Below are 15,896 nucleotides of genomic sequence, written 5' to 3' on the forward strand. Positions count from 1 at the left end.
TGGTTGATCCTCAGCGTGTTTAATGGCACAATAACCAGCTACGGTAAGTGCCAGCACTGGACACGGCCTCCGACCAACCTGCGACGGTTGTAATTAGAGCTGTAATGATTAATCTATTAATCGACTAGTCAATTGACAGAAAATTAATCTTGATAATTGATTAATCCTTGGATTCATTCTGTCATATTTCAAACACAAGTGCAAAACATTTTCTTGTTTCAACTCATCAAATGTGATGATCTGCTGTTTTTCTTTGTCATATATGACAGTATATTGAATATCTGAGAGATTTGAACTGTTATTTTTTTCACTATTTTGTAACATGTCATGATTAATCAAGAAAATAATCAGTAATGAAAATAATTGTCAATTTGCAACCCTAGTTGTTATAATTTATAGCACATGCTGGGAGAGTTGAGAGTGCATGAAAACTAGTTACAGTAGAAACTGAACGGGGAAGTTGAAGATTGAGATAAATGATTGAAACGTACAGTTCTGCCATTCTAAGTGGTATGAATAGCAGTTTGTATTCAGTACGTATTCAAACTTCACCAAACCTATTGAAAAAAACCCATAGTAAACATGGACAATTCCAAGATGTCTTGAAAAAATATGAAAAAAATAATACTGTGACAATATCCTCTTTTATATAACTAATCGTGTTGAATGATATCCAGTTTAACATCCATTCTGCTTTAGATGGTCAGTTGAATTCCAGCCTGTAAATAATGTCCATGCAAACACACACTCAAGCACACACTCTTCAAAGTGTTAAACGTCTTGTGAAAATGGACTTCGGCCAACCTGGTCAGAGACTGAAGGGAGATGAGGTGAGAGCCCCGCGCCAGAATCTATTCCACTTGTCTGTCGATATTTTATCCACACTGAAATTATTGATCACCCCAACTCAGTCACCCAGATACCCTGCTGCCATAATGTACCCTACATATTTGATATGGGAGCTATTTTTAACACTTGGGTCTTTCAACTGTATGAAAAATTGAAAAGGACCGGAGGAGGGAAGGAGGGAGTGAGAGATGGAGGGAAGGAGGTGGGTAGGGGGCAAGGAAAGGAGGGAAAAGGAGGAGAGGAAAGGTGACATATAGAAAGAAAGAAAGAGAAAGAGATTTACAGTAAGGGAGAGAAATGTCAGGGGGGGAGTGGAGGTGGTGGAGAGGAGAGATGTGGGAGGAAAAAAGATCGGAGAAGGAGAGAAAGGGAGAGACGGTAAGTGACCGAGCAACAAAGAGATGACCTTTTATTGCCTTCGCTCACTCAAATAACATGGCAATCTGTCACAACATTACAAGGTGATAGTGTGATGTAGTAGTTGGGGAGGGTGAAGGAGGGGCAGTGAAAGGACAAGCTGTTTAGCCAGGTTCTCAACCACCTTGTCTTCAGACCCCCTCCTTAAAAATCCAAAAATATAGTGTAAAACCCCCCAAGGGACGATTACACATAACTACTGTACTTTAACAAATTACAGTTCTATTAGAAGCCCAAACCTGGTGCATATAGAGAATGTGTGTTTTCTTTTATAAATTATATTTACTCATTCAGACCTCTGTGCGCAAACACATCAGCGACATCACAGAAGCCTACATACACACCCTCTTGGTGAGTTGCGTGTCCATCATGAAGTTGTGTACATGTTTCTCGGCCTTGGTCAGCTCCAGCTTCCTGGCTACCACGGCAACCACCAGAGCCGTACAGCCCGCACCCTGAAAGAGAGGAGAGAGGAGGAGGAGGAGAAAGCAGAGCACTGAGTCAGTCAGTCAGTCAGTAAGGGGGAGGAATTGGTAAATCGGTGGCTTTTGGCCGGGGAATTAGCCCAGATGATTGAAAGGAGTGAGGACAAATATGAGGAAGGGAGTGCATGACAGAAGGAGAAGCGAGTGGGGGAGAGAGGAGAGGATTAGGAAGGACAGTTCTGTTCCAGATCCACATTTCTTCATGTTGAGAGGCAAGCCAAGTCTATTTTCACTTCCAATCCATCTGGCGTGAGATCCCCTCTATATCGCCTCTATATGTAGCTGAAAAATATGTCCCCGTATAGACAAAAAAAAAAAAAAACCCATCAAAGATTGACACCACCTAATTTTATTTAATTAGATGCTGTCAATCTGAATTACATGGTGTCAGTCTTCTCCTGTCACTGGATGCTCGCAGGCCTGCAGGAAGTGTAAAAGTGTTAAACATGGACCGGTTTGTCTGTATTCCAGCTCGACCCACATGGGACATATGGCAAATTCATTTGGGAGAGAGTGACAGCAGTCTCTCAACCAGAAAGACATGCTTGAGAGGAGAAGAGGAGCGGGAACACGAGAGAGGAAGACAGACTTAATTAACTTTCCGATTAGACACTGTTTTCAATGGGGCTGTTGAGTGCTCACAGGTTCCTCTGAAGGGGCAGGCACTGAGAGGAAAGAAGGAGAAAGGGAAGAGAAGATAAAGAGAGCGAAGAGCTATGAGTAAATACGAATAGGGAAGGGAGGAAACACGGAGGGCGGTTCGGAGAGAGGGATGAGTGCAGGGAGGCGAGGGTGTGTGCACTCAAAAGTAGGAGAGAAAGATGGAGAAGAAGGCAATGTTAATGAGGTCACATATCTCCTGATAAGTAATGAATTAAGATTAAGAGTTGTTTAATGAAAATGTATGAGTGCTCTTCCTTCCTGCTTGTGAGTGTGTGCATCTCACAGTGGGAGAGAAAGAGAGAGAAAGAGATAGAGAGTGAATAAAGGCATATAAGGAGAGAAACAGCGAGTTAGAGAGTGAGCGAGGGAGCATGCAACATTTTGAAGCGTGTAGGAAATAGCCAAGACTTCAGCGTGCACACTCTTGAACGATAAGACAGGTTTGCCAAAAATAACTTTGGCTGGGCTCAGTAAAATGTAACGCACAAACAGGCATTAGTGCCCACGTCTATACACTCATCCACTCTATTTGTGTTTATTCAAAAACTATGAATAAAATATGATGAGAGCCGATGGAAAACCCTCAGAGCATTCATACATGTCTGTGCTTTAGGGAAAAGAGCCCTCGACCAATTGCTACAGTACAGTATGTACCAGTGTGCAAGTATGTGTGTGTGTTTTTGTGTGTGTGTTTGTCCTCTTTGGTCAGAAACAGTGGGGTACTGATTGGTTTGTCAGAGGGGGTAATGTGTGTATGTGCGCGCATGATGGTGTATGTGCACGTATGAGAGTTTGTTTGTATATAAGTCTGCATCCGTTTCCGTTTGATTCCAGCAGGGTTCCCTGTGCAATCTCCACAGATTGACACAGCTGATGAAGGCTGTGCTGCTGTGATTTGTTTCATATGCCTGGGTGTTTCCCTTACTTCCTCCGCTACAGTGCAGCCTTCTACCTAGCTGTCAGAAAAGAGGGAATCACCCATCTGTGCCCCTGTGCAACATTTCCACACTCCAGGTAGACAACTGCATCTCTTTGGTTTCAAAAAGAAAAAAAAAAAAAACAGCAGAAAAATCAGTTTCCCAAAGAGGTCAGCTAGAACATGTAGAGGAAAAATAGGTGTATTTCAAACACTAAAAATGTGAAATTTTATTTCCTCAGTTAATGCACACAATACAAGCACTTAGAGGCTAAAAGAAGGCAATAAAGGTTGGAATAGGCAGCCACTCTGCATCTCTTTAACCTGACGACATATCTAAGAGCTACCGCAGCTCAAGAAGCTGAAAAAAATGGAAGACAAACAAAAATACAAACCCACATTCATACCAGCATGCGTGAATGAAACTGTAAGCAACAAATACACACTTGCATGCCATACATAAACTGCATTATCTGATGTGTGTTGTAATTTAGACACGCATACACCTTTTTGCTGTATATAAGTGCAACAAATGTACTTAAACATGTTGTGGTACCACCATCCACCCACCCACATGCACACACTAACACACACATATACACGCTAACACCTGGCACACCCCCAGTTAGCCTCGGGGCAGTGGTATATTCCAACATTGGTAGCCTTCATGTGTTGTCATAGTAACGACAGAGAGAATTTCTCCTATAGAAACTCATTAAAATTATTCTCAACCAAGAAAAAAAAAATAATATCCTGTTCTCTGCTCTCGACCTGTCACCCCTGCCCCCCTACCCTTCTCCTCCTTTTTTTTTTAATCTTCTTTTCACTTCACTTCCGCAACCTGTTTTCCCACGACCTGCTGCGCCCGGTCTCCCTCACACATAAAAGCTTCACCTTTCTCTTTCTACCTGCAGCCTCACTCCTTCTCTGATGATCAACGAAAATAAACCTCTCTGAACACTCTGATGAGTGTAGTGAGCGTGTTTGTGTGTGACAGGGGAGGAGAGCGTGTGTGGGAGTCACACGAAGAGTGTATGTCAAGCTCTGTGTCAGTGTTGTGTGGAGGATGCAGTCTGTAGCAGTGGGCTTGGGACGTTCAGCATCCACCCCCTGATTTGTGTCTTTGTGTGTGTTCACATTACAGTGAGAGTTGTACACTGTCTCAAACGCCTATTGGATGATTTATCCAGCAAATGGGTGTCTTCTGTGTGCATGTGTGTGTTTATTCACACATTTGATGGACTGTACAGTTAAGAAAGGTGTGAGCTGGAAAATATAGAGGTTGCACCGTGAAGATGAAAGAATAAGTGCAGGTTTTTGGCAGTTTTGGGGATGTTTAGTTGCACACTTAACTAGCAAAACATCACAACACACATTAGAAGAGTTTGACTTTGAGAGTTATGCTGAGGGTTTTAAATCCACTCTCTTGATTTTTTGGGAACCAGAACCCAGAATGACATTAAAGCAACTGCGTCTTCAGGCACTTCTGCCCTGGCTTCAAAGTTCAGGCACGCAGGCTGCTGCTTGACTTTAGGCGTGCTTTAACAAAACACACTCAGCTCATGTGCGAAAAGCCTAGGCATAAAAGTCTGTAAATGGAATACAGACGATTTCCACAGAAATAATATTAGTAATAAAATGCTAATAACATAACAGCCTATTATCTAATTTTAACGATGAAACACAAACAATTCGAAAGCTTTTGTTGCTGATTGTATTTATAATCACTCAGCCTGTGGTTGCATCAGCATGCTTTACCACGTAACTTGACTCGTGTGAAAACTGTTTCAAGGTACTTTAGGAAAGTTATAGATGGTGTTTCTTCAAGCAGGGAGGGACATCTTTTTTACTTTACATTCACTTTAACAAGCTCAAGTAGGCTACTAGCTACAGTACTCATTATTTCCATGGGTAAAAGGTTTCCTTTAGCTTTTAAAAATATGTTTAAAAAAATGACATCAATGTGGCATCCATGGCATTACTTAGTTAATAAAAAATGACATTTTAAAACTCCACATCCAGGAATTTGCATCAATTTGTGGAAATGCTGTTGATGTAGCACTACTTCTTTGCTCTAAAAATTAAAGCATTATATCAGTCTGTAATTCAGAAAAGTAATAATATTATGTAATATAAAAAAAATACATTATCCCCAACTCAGGTGAGCACCCACCGTGCAGCGACTTTCAGCTTTCTAGCTGTTCACAGTCATCTATTACTCACTGTACTCCACCCTTTGGCAACATTAAACATGTGGCACACTGTGTCCTTTGGGAAACTTAATCCCAGGTAACGTGTTATTTTTGAATCCTATTTTTTTTTCCTGACCTTATAAAAATCAACATACTTATTAGCACATTTAATTTGAAATTACTTGACATTTAGCTGTAGAGCTACTAAAAAAATGCATTTTCTTACATTTGAAAAAGACACTAATTGCCTCCAGTCATTCAGAATAGGGTATGTTAAAGAGACAGCATGGAAATAAATGAGCAGTATCTACATTTTACATTAAATCAGCTGGTTATTCTGTTTATTCTGGTTATTTTAGCAAAAGGATGCCAGAAATGAAGAAGAAAACTGACAGGATGACAAATCAGAGGCAGGAAATGAGACAAAGACAGAAAGCAAGATTGAGAGAGAAATAGTTTGAGGAGGGAAGAGCACCTGTGAAGTGAAGCAAATAGAGGAGAAGTCGGCAGCTTAAACACTGATACTAACAGATGGACGGAAGATAGAAATAAACACATGGCCTCAGGGAAGGAGAGACGGACAGAGGGAAAGAAAGATGGAGGGATAAATAGAGAGAGAGAGAGAGAGAGAGAGAGAGAGGGAGAGGGAGAGAGAGAGGGAGATAGAGAGCGACAGAGAGAGAGAGAGAGGAAGGGAGCAAAACTGAGAGTGGGAGGACATGGCACCCTGAAAGGTGGGACCTTCATTATGCAATGAGGACAGACAAGGGAATAATGTGCACACACGCAGACACACACACACACACACACACACACACACACACACACACACACACACACACACACACACACACACACAAACAACTAACATGCTCTTGTTTGCATGCCTACACAACCAAAACACACAGATGCAGGCTAATTCAGGGAGGATTGCCCAAATTACACAAATGGCAGAATTTTCTTGCAAATGACAGCATGCTCTCTAATCTGCTGACCTTTGAACGAGGCGAGGACAGCGCCAAAGGGAGATTGAGCGTGAGGAAGGGATAGAGACAGAGAGAGAGAGAGAGAGAGAGAGAGAGAGAGAGAGAGGGAAGGAAATTTACTGACCATGATTCCTGTGAGCAGACAGACTCCTTTGCCACAGTAAGTGTGAGGAACCATGTCTCCATAGCCGATGGACAAGAAAGTGATGGAGATAAGCCACATGGCTCCCAGGAAGTTACTGGTCACATCCTGGGCATCATGATACCTAAAGGAAAAATGTTCAGAAGATAAAGTCAGTAAATAAACAGTAGTTAAAAAACAAACAAAAAACAAAAACAAACAAAAACAGAACTGGCCCACTTTCCTGTCTACAAATGTGGGCGTCGAACCTCAAACACGTGTCCTGCAAATTTGCCTGACACAGAACATAACACATAACTGCAGCTCTTGCCTCCGTCATTTCTGCCCTACGCTCAACACTGTTACCATAGCAACCATCCTGGTGCAGATCTAAAACAAAGTTGTTTTCTCAAAAACTATTCAACAGGAAAATGTATATTGCAGCCTTGGTAGTTAACAACAAATATTCACTCAGAGCTCTTTATTCTCTTGCCCGAAGGGAGACACTCTCTTCAAATTCTGAAATGTGCACCTTGTTTAAAGCAGTTTAATTGAATTTTATATTTTATTTTCCTTCATTAATTTGGTTTGGAGAGGAAAGGAAATGCCAATTAAACTTGGATGAAGACCAAACCAACGGCTTCCCAGCAGCCAGGCAATGATGCATTTAATCAAGCTAATTAACCAACTGACATTTTCCCATATTTCTTTGATTATCTCAAAAAGCGCTTAAACACATCAAAAGGGATGGTCACTTTTTGCTCTTCACTTGATGGTACATCAATAACATTACATAACACATAAAATCAGATTGTCAGTCTTTAAAATGTAACTGGAAAATTTGATTTACAATTTCCAACAGTGATGTTCAAAACCAGAGAGGCAGATATGTGAGTGGCTATTTCATTTTTGAGCATCTGCCTGCTGGATTAAAAAAAATGTCCAATAAATCACCAGCCTGCACTGCCATATGGTTACAGCTGTGAAGTATTTAAAGGTGCAGTGTGTATAATTTAATGGCATTTAGCAGAACGGAAATGGAATATAATATTCATGAGTATGTTTTAATTAGTGTATAATCCCATGAAAATAAGATTTATTGTGTTTTCGTTAACATAGAATGAGCCCTTTAACGCTTCATAGGGAGCGGGTCCTTTTTCATGGAGCTCACCATGTTGCACCACCATGTTTCTACAGTAGCCCAGAATGCACAAACCAAACACTGGCTCTAGAGAGGGCCTTTCCTGTTTTTTGTGAGTTTTGCAGCTAACATAGTCTCTCCTACACATTTGAAAGGTGAGGATGCCACTAAGGCCAGGTGAAATGACATACATTCCAAGAAAAATATTAAAAATGCTCTGTGTAGAGAAATATTTTTCCTCTGCTGTGGCTTCCATAGCTTTCTAGATATGCCAGTAACATTTTATCTCACCCCCCTATTAAGCATTTATAGGCAGTATATAAAGAATTAATAAATGGTTTGTAACACATTTAACTAAGCAAACATGAGGACAGATTTTTCATGTATAGGGCAATTGTTAAATCATTTACTTGTCTCCAACTGTAACTCCTTCTGTAAAGCATCAGTAACCGGTGTGTGACAATATAATGTAACACAGATGTACTAATGAGATATGAAGTATGTGTTTATCATATTTATTTATTCATTTATCTATGAATGCATATTTATATTCCTAAATTGAATTATTTATACATTTATTTATAGATACTTCCTCTTCACTCTCCATGACAACTGAGCAAACACCATCTGCTGATGAAGGCCATGACATGCAGCTGAAACCCCGGGGATAAATCTAGTAAGTAGGCCTTCTACTATTTGCAAAGTCAAGACTGAACCTTGATACCTCAATATGTGTTGATGGGTTTTCAACATATTTGTCTTAGATATGCCTGTGAATGATTTGTACATGTGTAAATACTTCATAACACACTGTAGATATGTTCATGTGTGTATGTTCATATGTCGTTATATATACTAACAGCGATGTTATAATGTGTTGTCAGTCAGTCATTATCTGTTTATACACCAGGTATGGATGCTTAACAGGAGAAGATTTTTGACAAATGCATTAATAAACACTTACAATTACAATACAGAGTGTCTTAGACAAAATTAAGTGTTTATATCCCGCTTGTAGATGTGAAAATAGACATGTTACCGAAGGTATCTTGCAGGACTCTTTATCATTATTGTGTCCTAATTTGTTCATTCATGCAAGACAAAATGGACAAACGCAGTAACAACTCCGTCGCCTGGATCAAATTAAGTGTACAACTGGTGATAAAAGCCTCATAAACTGTAGTCTAAAGATGGATTATGTTGCACACATGTCCCAGATTATATTTCCTGCCAATTGAATTTAATTTCTCAGCCGAATTCCCCATCCAATCACAGTCCATTACTCTGTCTCATGCACACACACACACATACACACACAAACACACAGTAAACCAGATGGTTTGGCTCTGCTACTGACCTCTCGCAAACTCGTACGGTCCAGGCAGCGATGATCCACAGAGAGATGCTGAAGACCAGCAGCACCGTCCCGGGGCAGATAGTCATGAGGGTTTTCATTACAAACCGTGTGTTAAAATGCACCTGCAATACACGCACACACACAGGCACATGCAATCAATATAAACATTATTTCAAGGGCTCATATTGCATAGCTCTGAATCGCCATTCCCACACAGACTTGATGTTTAGTAATTAGTCTTCTGAGTAGCTTTTGATAGCGGCAGCACTCGGAGAATCTCCACTGTAATTGGAGTCGAGATTGGGGCTTGCCCTATGACTCGGGTCAAGCTATACAGTGTCTTTGAGTAATTGGCCTTTTTCGAGTAGTTTTTATCCGTGGCTCATTTGTCAATAAGAGGCACACCGTCAACTTGTGGCAGATGGATCATCTGAGAGCAACGGTTGAGCCCTGGAAGGGTTAAGGAGCTGATGAATGAGTTGTCATGATGGAGTTGCACTTCAATGGCAGCTTCACCTCCTCTCCCTGTCACTGTAGCCTGAGGGTCAGAGTAGTGCCATCACAGATACACTCGCAACCTGCTAAATTACTCATCTAAAATCTACTCCATCTCTCCTGCTGTCCTCCTCTCCTCCTCCTCTCCTCCTCGTAGTTTTGTATATTCCCACTATGTACTGCATCTCTACTGATTTTACAATAATGTTAATCGTTTCATTACAAGTCATTACAAACCCGGCACCAATAATTTATTGCAAGGCTTGTACACATTTCTTTGCACTCTACTACCGCAATCTCATTCCAGTCCTTTTCTTTTCATGCCCCATTTGAGCCGTATGCAATATCTTGTTCCCATTTCACACTCCCATCTCATATTGTATTATGAAAGATCAGCCGTAGCTTACATTTAAGTCTCTATGCATAGTGATAACAAAAGGACAGGAGGGGCATTTGAACTGATAGATGAAAAGAAACAGGGTCACTAGAAGGACAGAGTGGAAGGAATGACTAGAGATAGTTGGAGAGATGGAGGCCAGGGATGAAAGGGACATCACGGACACAGGTTTAATTCAAAGGAGAGAGCCCTTGACCTTAATAACTTTACAACTCCCCCATCTCATTGCGGCTAAACCTTTGACAACCACACTCTTGAATGCTTATGCACAGATACAAACCCCTTCTGACCTTATTTAGGGCACCTATACTCCTGGAGGAGGCGTCGGTGAAGAGTTTGCTGTGCAGAAGCATGACTCTGGCAATGAGGTAGAGGCGCAGGAACATGGGCACGCTCAGCACCATGTCCAGGTCAGCCTCAGCCTGCGACGGTGCATAGGAGAAGGCCAGCCGCGCCCGCCACTGAAACTTAAAGTCCCCGGGTACAGGATGCACCGCAGACACCAGGAGCTCCAGAGCAATCAGCAGAACCCTCTCCATCGTCATGGCAATGCGCCAGTCGTCCGCTCCGTTGTCGATGACAAACAGCTGCAGGGACAGGAAAGACATGAGGAGAGTTAAGTGAGGAGAGGACTTAAGACTTATTTTAATGTGCCGCTGTGCAAACTTTTCATCATCATCCTCTGCTGGTGCAGTCCACTCATCAGCACAGCTGACTGATCCGATGATTAAAGGAACCAGTGGCAATTTAGAGTAAATGTCTCTTTCCTGAGATGTAAAACACCATCCATCTAATCAGTAATCTATTCAGTCTCCACACAGTGCTTTGGCTCATTTTCATATAACCTACAACTCTTGTCTTGCTAAAATTAAACTAAAGATGCCAAGTCATCTGGCGTAGTGGGAGCAAAAACAGGTTCTTAATTATCACAATCTCAATATTTTTCTGAAAAACTACTATACCAGTCTCATGAGAATGTGCCTAACGACGTAACTTTAATTGTAGTTTTCCCCCGCTGTGTGTTGATGTTTTGCGTTTGTAATTGCTGTGGTTACTCTTGATATTGTTGCCAAAGCCGTTGTTATAAGGAAGTGCTAAGAACAGGTTTCATTACAGGGTCCCTCCTCCAGACGGTACAGACAGGAACTAGGGGTGGTGGTGGGGGCAGGTGGGGCTGATAAGAGGATAAGGCATTGGAAAGAGATGGATGAAGTGCAGAGGAAATGAAGAGATAAAGATAGGGATGAGGAAATATCGGGGAAAGGAGGACACCGCAAAAAAAAAAAAAAACTCCATCGTAATTTTTTTCTATTTTCCTAAAACAAGAGAATTCACCAGTGAGGCAAAATTATATATATATTTTATATATAAAATACATTTCTAGCACAAAGAACTTGTTTCATGAATTTTCAAGGAATTTTTGTCCATAGACAAAACATACAGTATTCCTTCACATATATTTTTTTGGCATTTTTGCCTTTTTTATTGGATAGAAAAGTGGCAGATAGGAAACAAGGAGACAGAGATGGGTATGACAAGCAACAAAGGTCCCTAGCTGGAATCGAGCCCGGGATGTTGGAGTTATGTGGCATGCACAATAACTATTCAGCTACCAAGGCGCTCATTCCTTCACATAATTCAAGAAAAATGACACTTTAGAAAACGTTTGAAGCAAATGGACTCAAATTGGAAAAAGGTTGAAATAATCTTCAGATATTTTTCCATTCATTTAAAAAAAAAAAAAAAAATCTTTTTAGGGCTTAGTTATGATATGCCTGGATGAGATAAAGATTCTTGCAGTGGAAAGAAAAGGTTAAAGAGAGAGAGAAACACTACATAAACCTTAAAAAGAAAGGCCTGGGTACAGTGAGAAAAATGAGGAACTCCCCTGCTGTAAATCAGCCGAGTTTACCAGATGCTGTACTGCCTCGAGAAACAGCCAGTGCTAACAATTGCTCTTTACCACATGATTCATCTCAAGGGCTTTTAAACCACACAAACATTTATTAAGGAAAACAAAACAAATACAATAACAGTTCAAACGTCAGAACAAGCGGGCATGACAGCTGCTCTGTGTTGTGGCCATCTGGTCACCGTCATGATGAAGGCGCACCAAAGCCCCGCCACTTCCTCAACCACCTATGGACACACACGCTTCATCATTATCTGTATCCAGCTCAGCAGGACGTGTGTGTTTTCCTTGTTCTACTGTTGTAACGTGTGTGCACACATGAAGCCAACATGTGTGCACACACACACATGTAGCCCACGCACACGCCTGAGTCATTGTGTAAGCTATCATTTGAACTGAGGGTCAAACGCTGGCTGTATTCTTTAATGATTTCAGTGAGCGAATGTGTGTGTGTGTGTGTGTGTGTGTGTGTGTGTGTGTGTGTTTGCATGCCTGCGCGTGTGTACTGTACTTCTGTGTATTTGTGTATGCCTGAGTGAGTTTGAGAGAGAGTGTGCAGACCCAGCCTCGTCATGGTGACTGTTGCCAAGGCGACAACATCAAAGAGCAGCCAAGCTTAATTAGGATCCCCAGCGAGAGGGAGAGAGAGAGAGAGAGAGAGAGAGAGAGAGAGAGAGAGAGAGAGAGAGAGAGAGAGAGAGAGAGCGGGAGGAAGAGGGCAAAAGAGAGAAAGAGTCAAAAAGAGAGAAAGGCATCGGGAGACGAGGCAAGGAGGGAGAAAAAAGGAGATACAGGAGAAAAAAGACTGAGAGGTGTGTGTGACAGCGAGTGGAGAGGTAAAGACAGGTTGTCTAACACTTGTGTTCTCTGCAGAGACTTGCAAAGGTTTTTGTGTACCTGTGTGTGCTCGCATTTTGGGGACTCACTTCTAGTTTGGTGACAAAAAGCTGCTCCCCACAAGGTAAACCATTACATTTAGAGTTAAGGTTATTGGTTAAAAATTTTGTTAGGATTGGGTTTAGGCATGTAATAGTTATAGTTAAGATAAGTCAGATAAGTCTCTGGGAAATGAATGTGACAGTGTCACATGTGACATGTGACAGTGTCCTCCTGAGTCATAAAAGCACATTTCTGTGTGTGTGTCGGTGTGTGTTTGTGTGTGTATGTGCTTGGTTGAGCCAGGGAGTAGAGCAACAAACCACATGTATATTCATTCACACTTACAGAACACTGCTTTTGTCTGGAAACCTGGCATCATCCATTCTACGTTTCTCCCAGTGTGTGTGTGTGTGAGCCTTTCCATCAGCCCTGATTCTCTCTCTCTCCATCTACCTCTCTGTTTTTCCTCCCTCCAACATCCCTCACTCCCCTTCCTTTTCTCTCTGAATGTCATCTCTCCAATTCAAAACGGAGGTGATCCAGTTTCTTGCCACTGGAGGAAATGAGCGCCCTCCCTTCCTGTCCTGTCCTCCCTCGCACTCCTGCTGTCGGTCTTTTCCTGGCTAAATCGCCATGAGGAAGGGATAAATAATTAAATTCCATTAGGAGAGTAATCTGTCAATGGGAGTGAGTGAGTGCCACTGCCCCTACATGACCAGGACAGAGGAAGGGAATAAGCCAGGAGGGAGGAAAAGTAGGTAGGGATGAGTGAGCAGGTAGGGATTGTGTGTGTGTGTGTGTGTGTGTGTGTGCGTGAGAGAGTCCAAACAAAAACTGTCAGCTCTATCAGAAGGGAAACAGGGAGGAAGGTCAGAGAACAGCAAAGCTAAATAAACTTGGACATAAAGAACAAGCCCATAGGGAAAAATGAACAAGATCATGGCAAAAAAATGTGTGTCTTCTGTTGTTTTCTTAATTCTAACAAAACATGGCATCGGAGGGCAGGGGGCACGGGACAGGGAAAAGGAATGGAAAGGAAAGGACAGAAGGAGGTCAGAGCAAGAGAGAAAAAACAAAGGGCAGGCCAGCGGGAGAGAAAGGAGACGAAAAAAAAAAGGAGAAATGTGTGAGAGGTTGAGGTCTCTTCACAGGTGAGGGTGTGAGGTCTTAGAGGACATCCTCTGCCACTACATTAGCAGCCCGATGGAGGACTTTGTCACCCTTCCATCTTTTCTCCTCAGCCATCCATCCATCCATGACTTGACCCCCTCCAGTCCCTGCGGCCACCTTGGGAATCGCGTTAAGTCCCTGATTGCAGATGTCTGTCATCATGGAACCAGACGCAGTGCTGGCCAGACTCTGCCAAGCGAGACATATGAGGACAATTTTGCACACATACACATGCACACACACACAGACATCCAGAGGGCCTTGTCAGATGGAGTACAGACTCTAAAAAGAGCTGGATGCAGGCAAATGAGCCTCAAGTCAGCATTTCCCACGGGAGAGAAAAAGACTAAACCCCAGTCTGGGATGGAGACGGCCCTAATCACTGAAGGAGACGGTATAAAAACACTGAAAAGCGTGCATGCATACTTTTATACACACATAGTCACACCTCTGGGAAATGTCTGGGTCCTACAGCGTGGAAATCCCTCAAACAGGCAGAAAATAACTGGGGCGAGCCACACACATATACAAACACACATACAAGCCAGATTCACACACCCAGATATACGTGAATATGCAGAGAGGATAACACGCTTTCCTTGACTGTAATTGGAGCTCTGAGGGAACACCCCTGTGGCTGTTTCTACGCAGCCAAGAGAGAAAGAGACGAAAGGTAGGAGAGAGGGTGCCGTGGAAGTGAAAAGGAAGTGTTAGAAAGTGTGAGAGATGAGGGAAGGTTCACCGTTTCGGTGTGTACATGAGTGATGTTGCCTAGTCTGCCACTAGTAAGTCTAAAAACAGCAACTGGGAGTGAGAGAAGAAAGGATTCCACCAGTGGTGCCTGAAGACGAGAAATTTTTCTTCATTCAATGCAAATAAGAAAGACAAACTGTGTTACTAAAAATGGCCACAGGCAAGCGAGACACAAAGGGCATCTGGCAAATTAACATTTCTAGGAAATAAGTGGGTGAAATGCATCTTTCATGTCTACAGTCTACAGAGGACACTGTGTTTTCCCTCACCCTCATTTTCTCGTCCATTATAGTTCCCAGGGCGGATGTACATTATGCAGAATCTGCAGAATGTGACATCATGAAATGACTGTCCAAGTATCAGGCATCTCAGGACTGCATGCTTCACTTTAAAGAAGACAAACGTTTTTGGAAGACTGCTGCTCACTTTATTTTCCTAATGACATCTGCCTGCCTTTGAGTGGCTGTGAGTGCCAAGCCGGTGTCTTCTTGATCAATGGACTACTTCAAAAATCCTCCAAAAGTAACTGAATAACGCAGTTCACTAATGTTTAAAGTGCACTAATGGACGGGAGAAACATCCCTTTTTCAGTCACTCTCTTAGAGTTTCTATTTGATTAATTTCAACTACAATTCAATTTTTGCCTTTCAAGTCTGTATTTCTTGCAAATGTATGGGCTAAAATGCATGCGTTTAATTTTAGAGTTACTGTCTTGTTGCTGGGTATGTAAATGGTTGTGTGTATGTGTGTATGTGTGAAGAAGAAGAAGAGAAGGCCACTGGTGAGCTGGCAGATAAGTGAGTCACGCAACAGACCTGAACTTCAAATACATACACACACATGCACAGACATCCCTGGATGCTACATGAACTACATGAAAGATACTGAAGGTGGAGGCTTCCTAAATTCATATTTTTTAAGCAAAGATTTAGCCTGGTTTTGAATCTATGAATCATTTATCATTCCTCATCAGCCACATGACCATTTGGAAACTATGATTCATAATAATGGCTTGGCTTAGGCCAACGAAATTTCAATCCATTATTTCTGACCAAACTCAGTCAATCGAGTGCAACATTAACTCAGACTAATGGTGTGTGGTTGCACAGATTGGTCAGTCAATCACAGCATACTTAAAATGTCTCCTGAGTTCATGATGATGA

At 42.0% G+C, this 15,896-nt stretch overlaps 1 protein-coding gene across 2 annotated transcripts in view; it reads right to left on the bottom strand.

Annotated features, from left to right (window-relative positions):
- kcnn3 (potassium intermediate/small conductance calcium-activated channel, subfamily N, member 3) overlaps positions 1 to 15,896 on the bottom strand; it is a 47,353-nt gene that overhangs the window by 11,034 nt on the left and 20,423 nt on the right. For both annotated transcript variants that reach the window (XM_042425216.1, XM_042425215.1), the window contains exons 4-7: positions 10,310 to 10,606; positions 9,128 to 9,249; positions 6,633 to 6,774; positions 1,611 to 1,721 (exon numbers count right to left, since the gene is read on the bottom strand). In XM_042425216.1, coding sequence (XP_042281150.1) covers positions 1,611 to 1,721; positions 6,633 to 6,774; positions 9,128 to 9,249; positions 10,310 to 10,606 — 672 coding nt within the window. The remainder of the gene's footprint in view (positions 1 to 1,610; positions 1,722 to 6,632; positions 6,775 to 9,127; positions 9,250 to 10,309; positions 10,607 to 15,896) is intronic.

This window comes from Thunnus maccoyii, chromosome 10 (assembly GCF_910596095.1).
Source record: "Thunnus maccoyii chromosome 10, fThuMac1.1, whole genome shotgun sequence".
Classification (NCBI taxonomy): Eukaryota; Metazoa; Chordata; class Actinopteri; order Scombriformes; family Scombridae; genus Thunnus; species Thunnus maccoyii.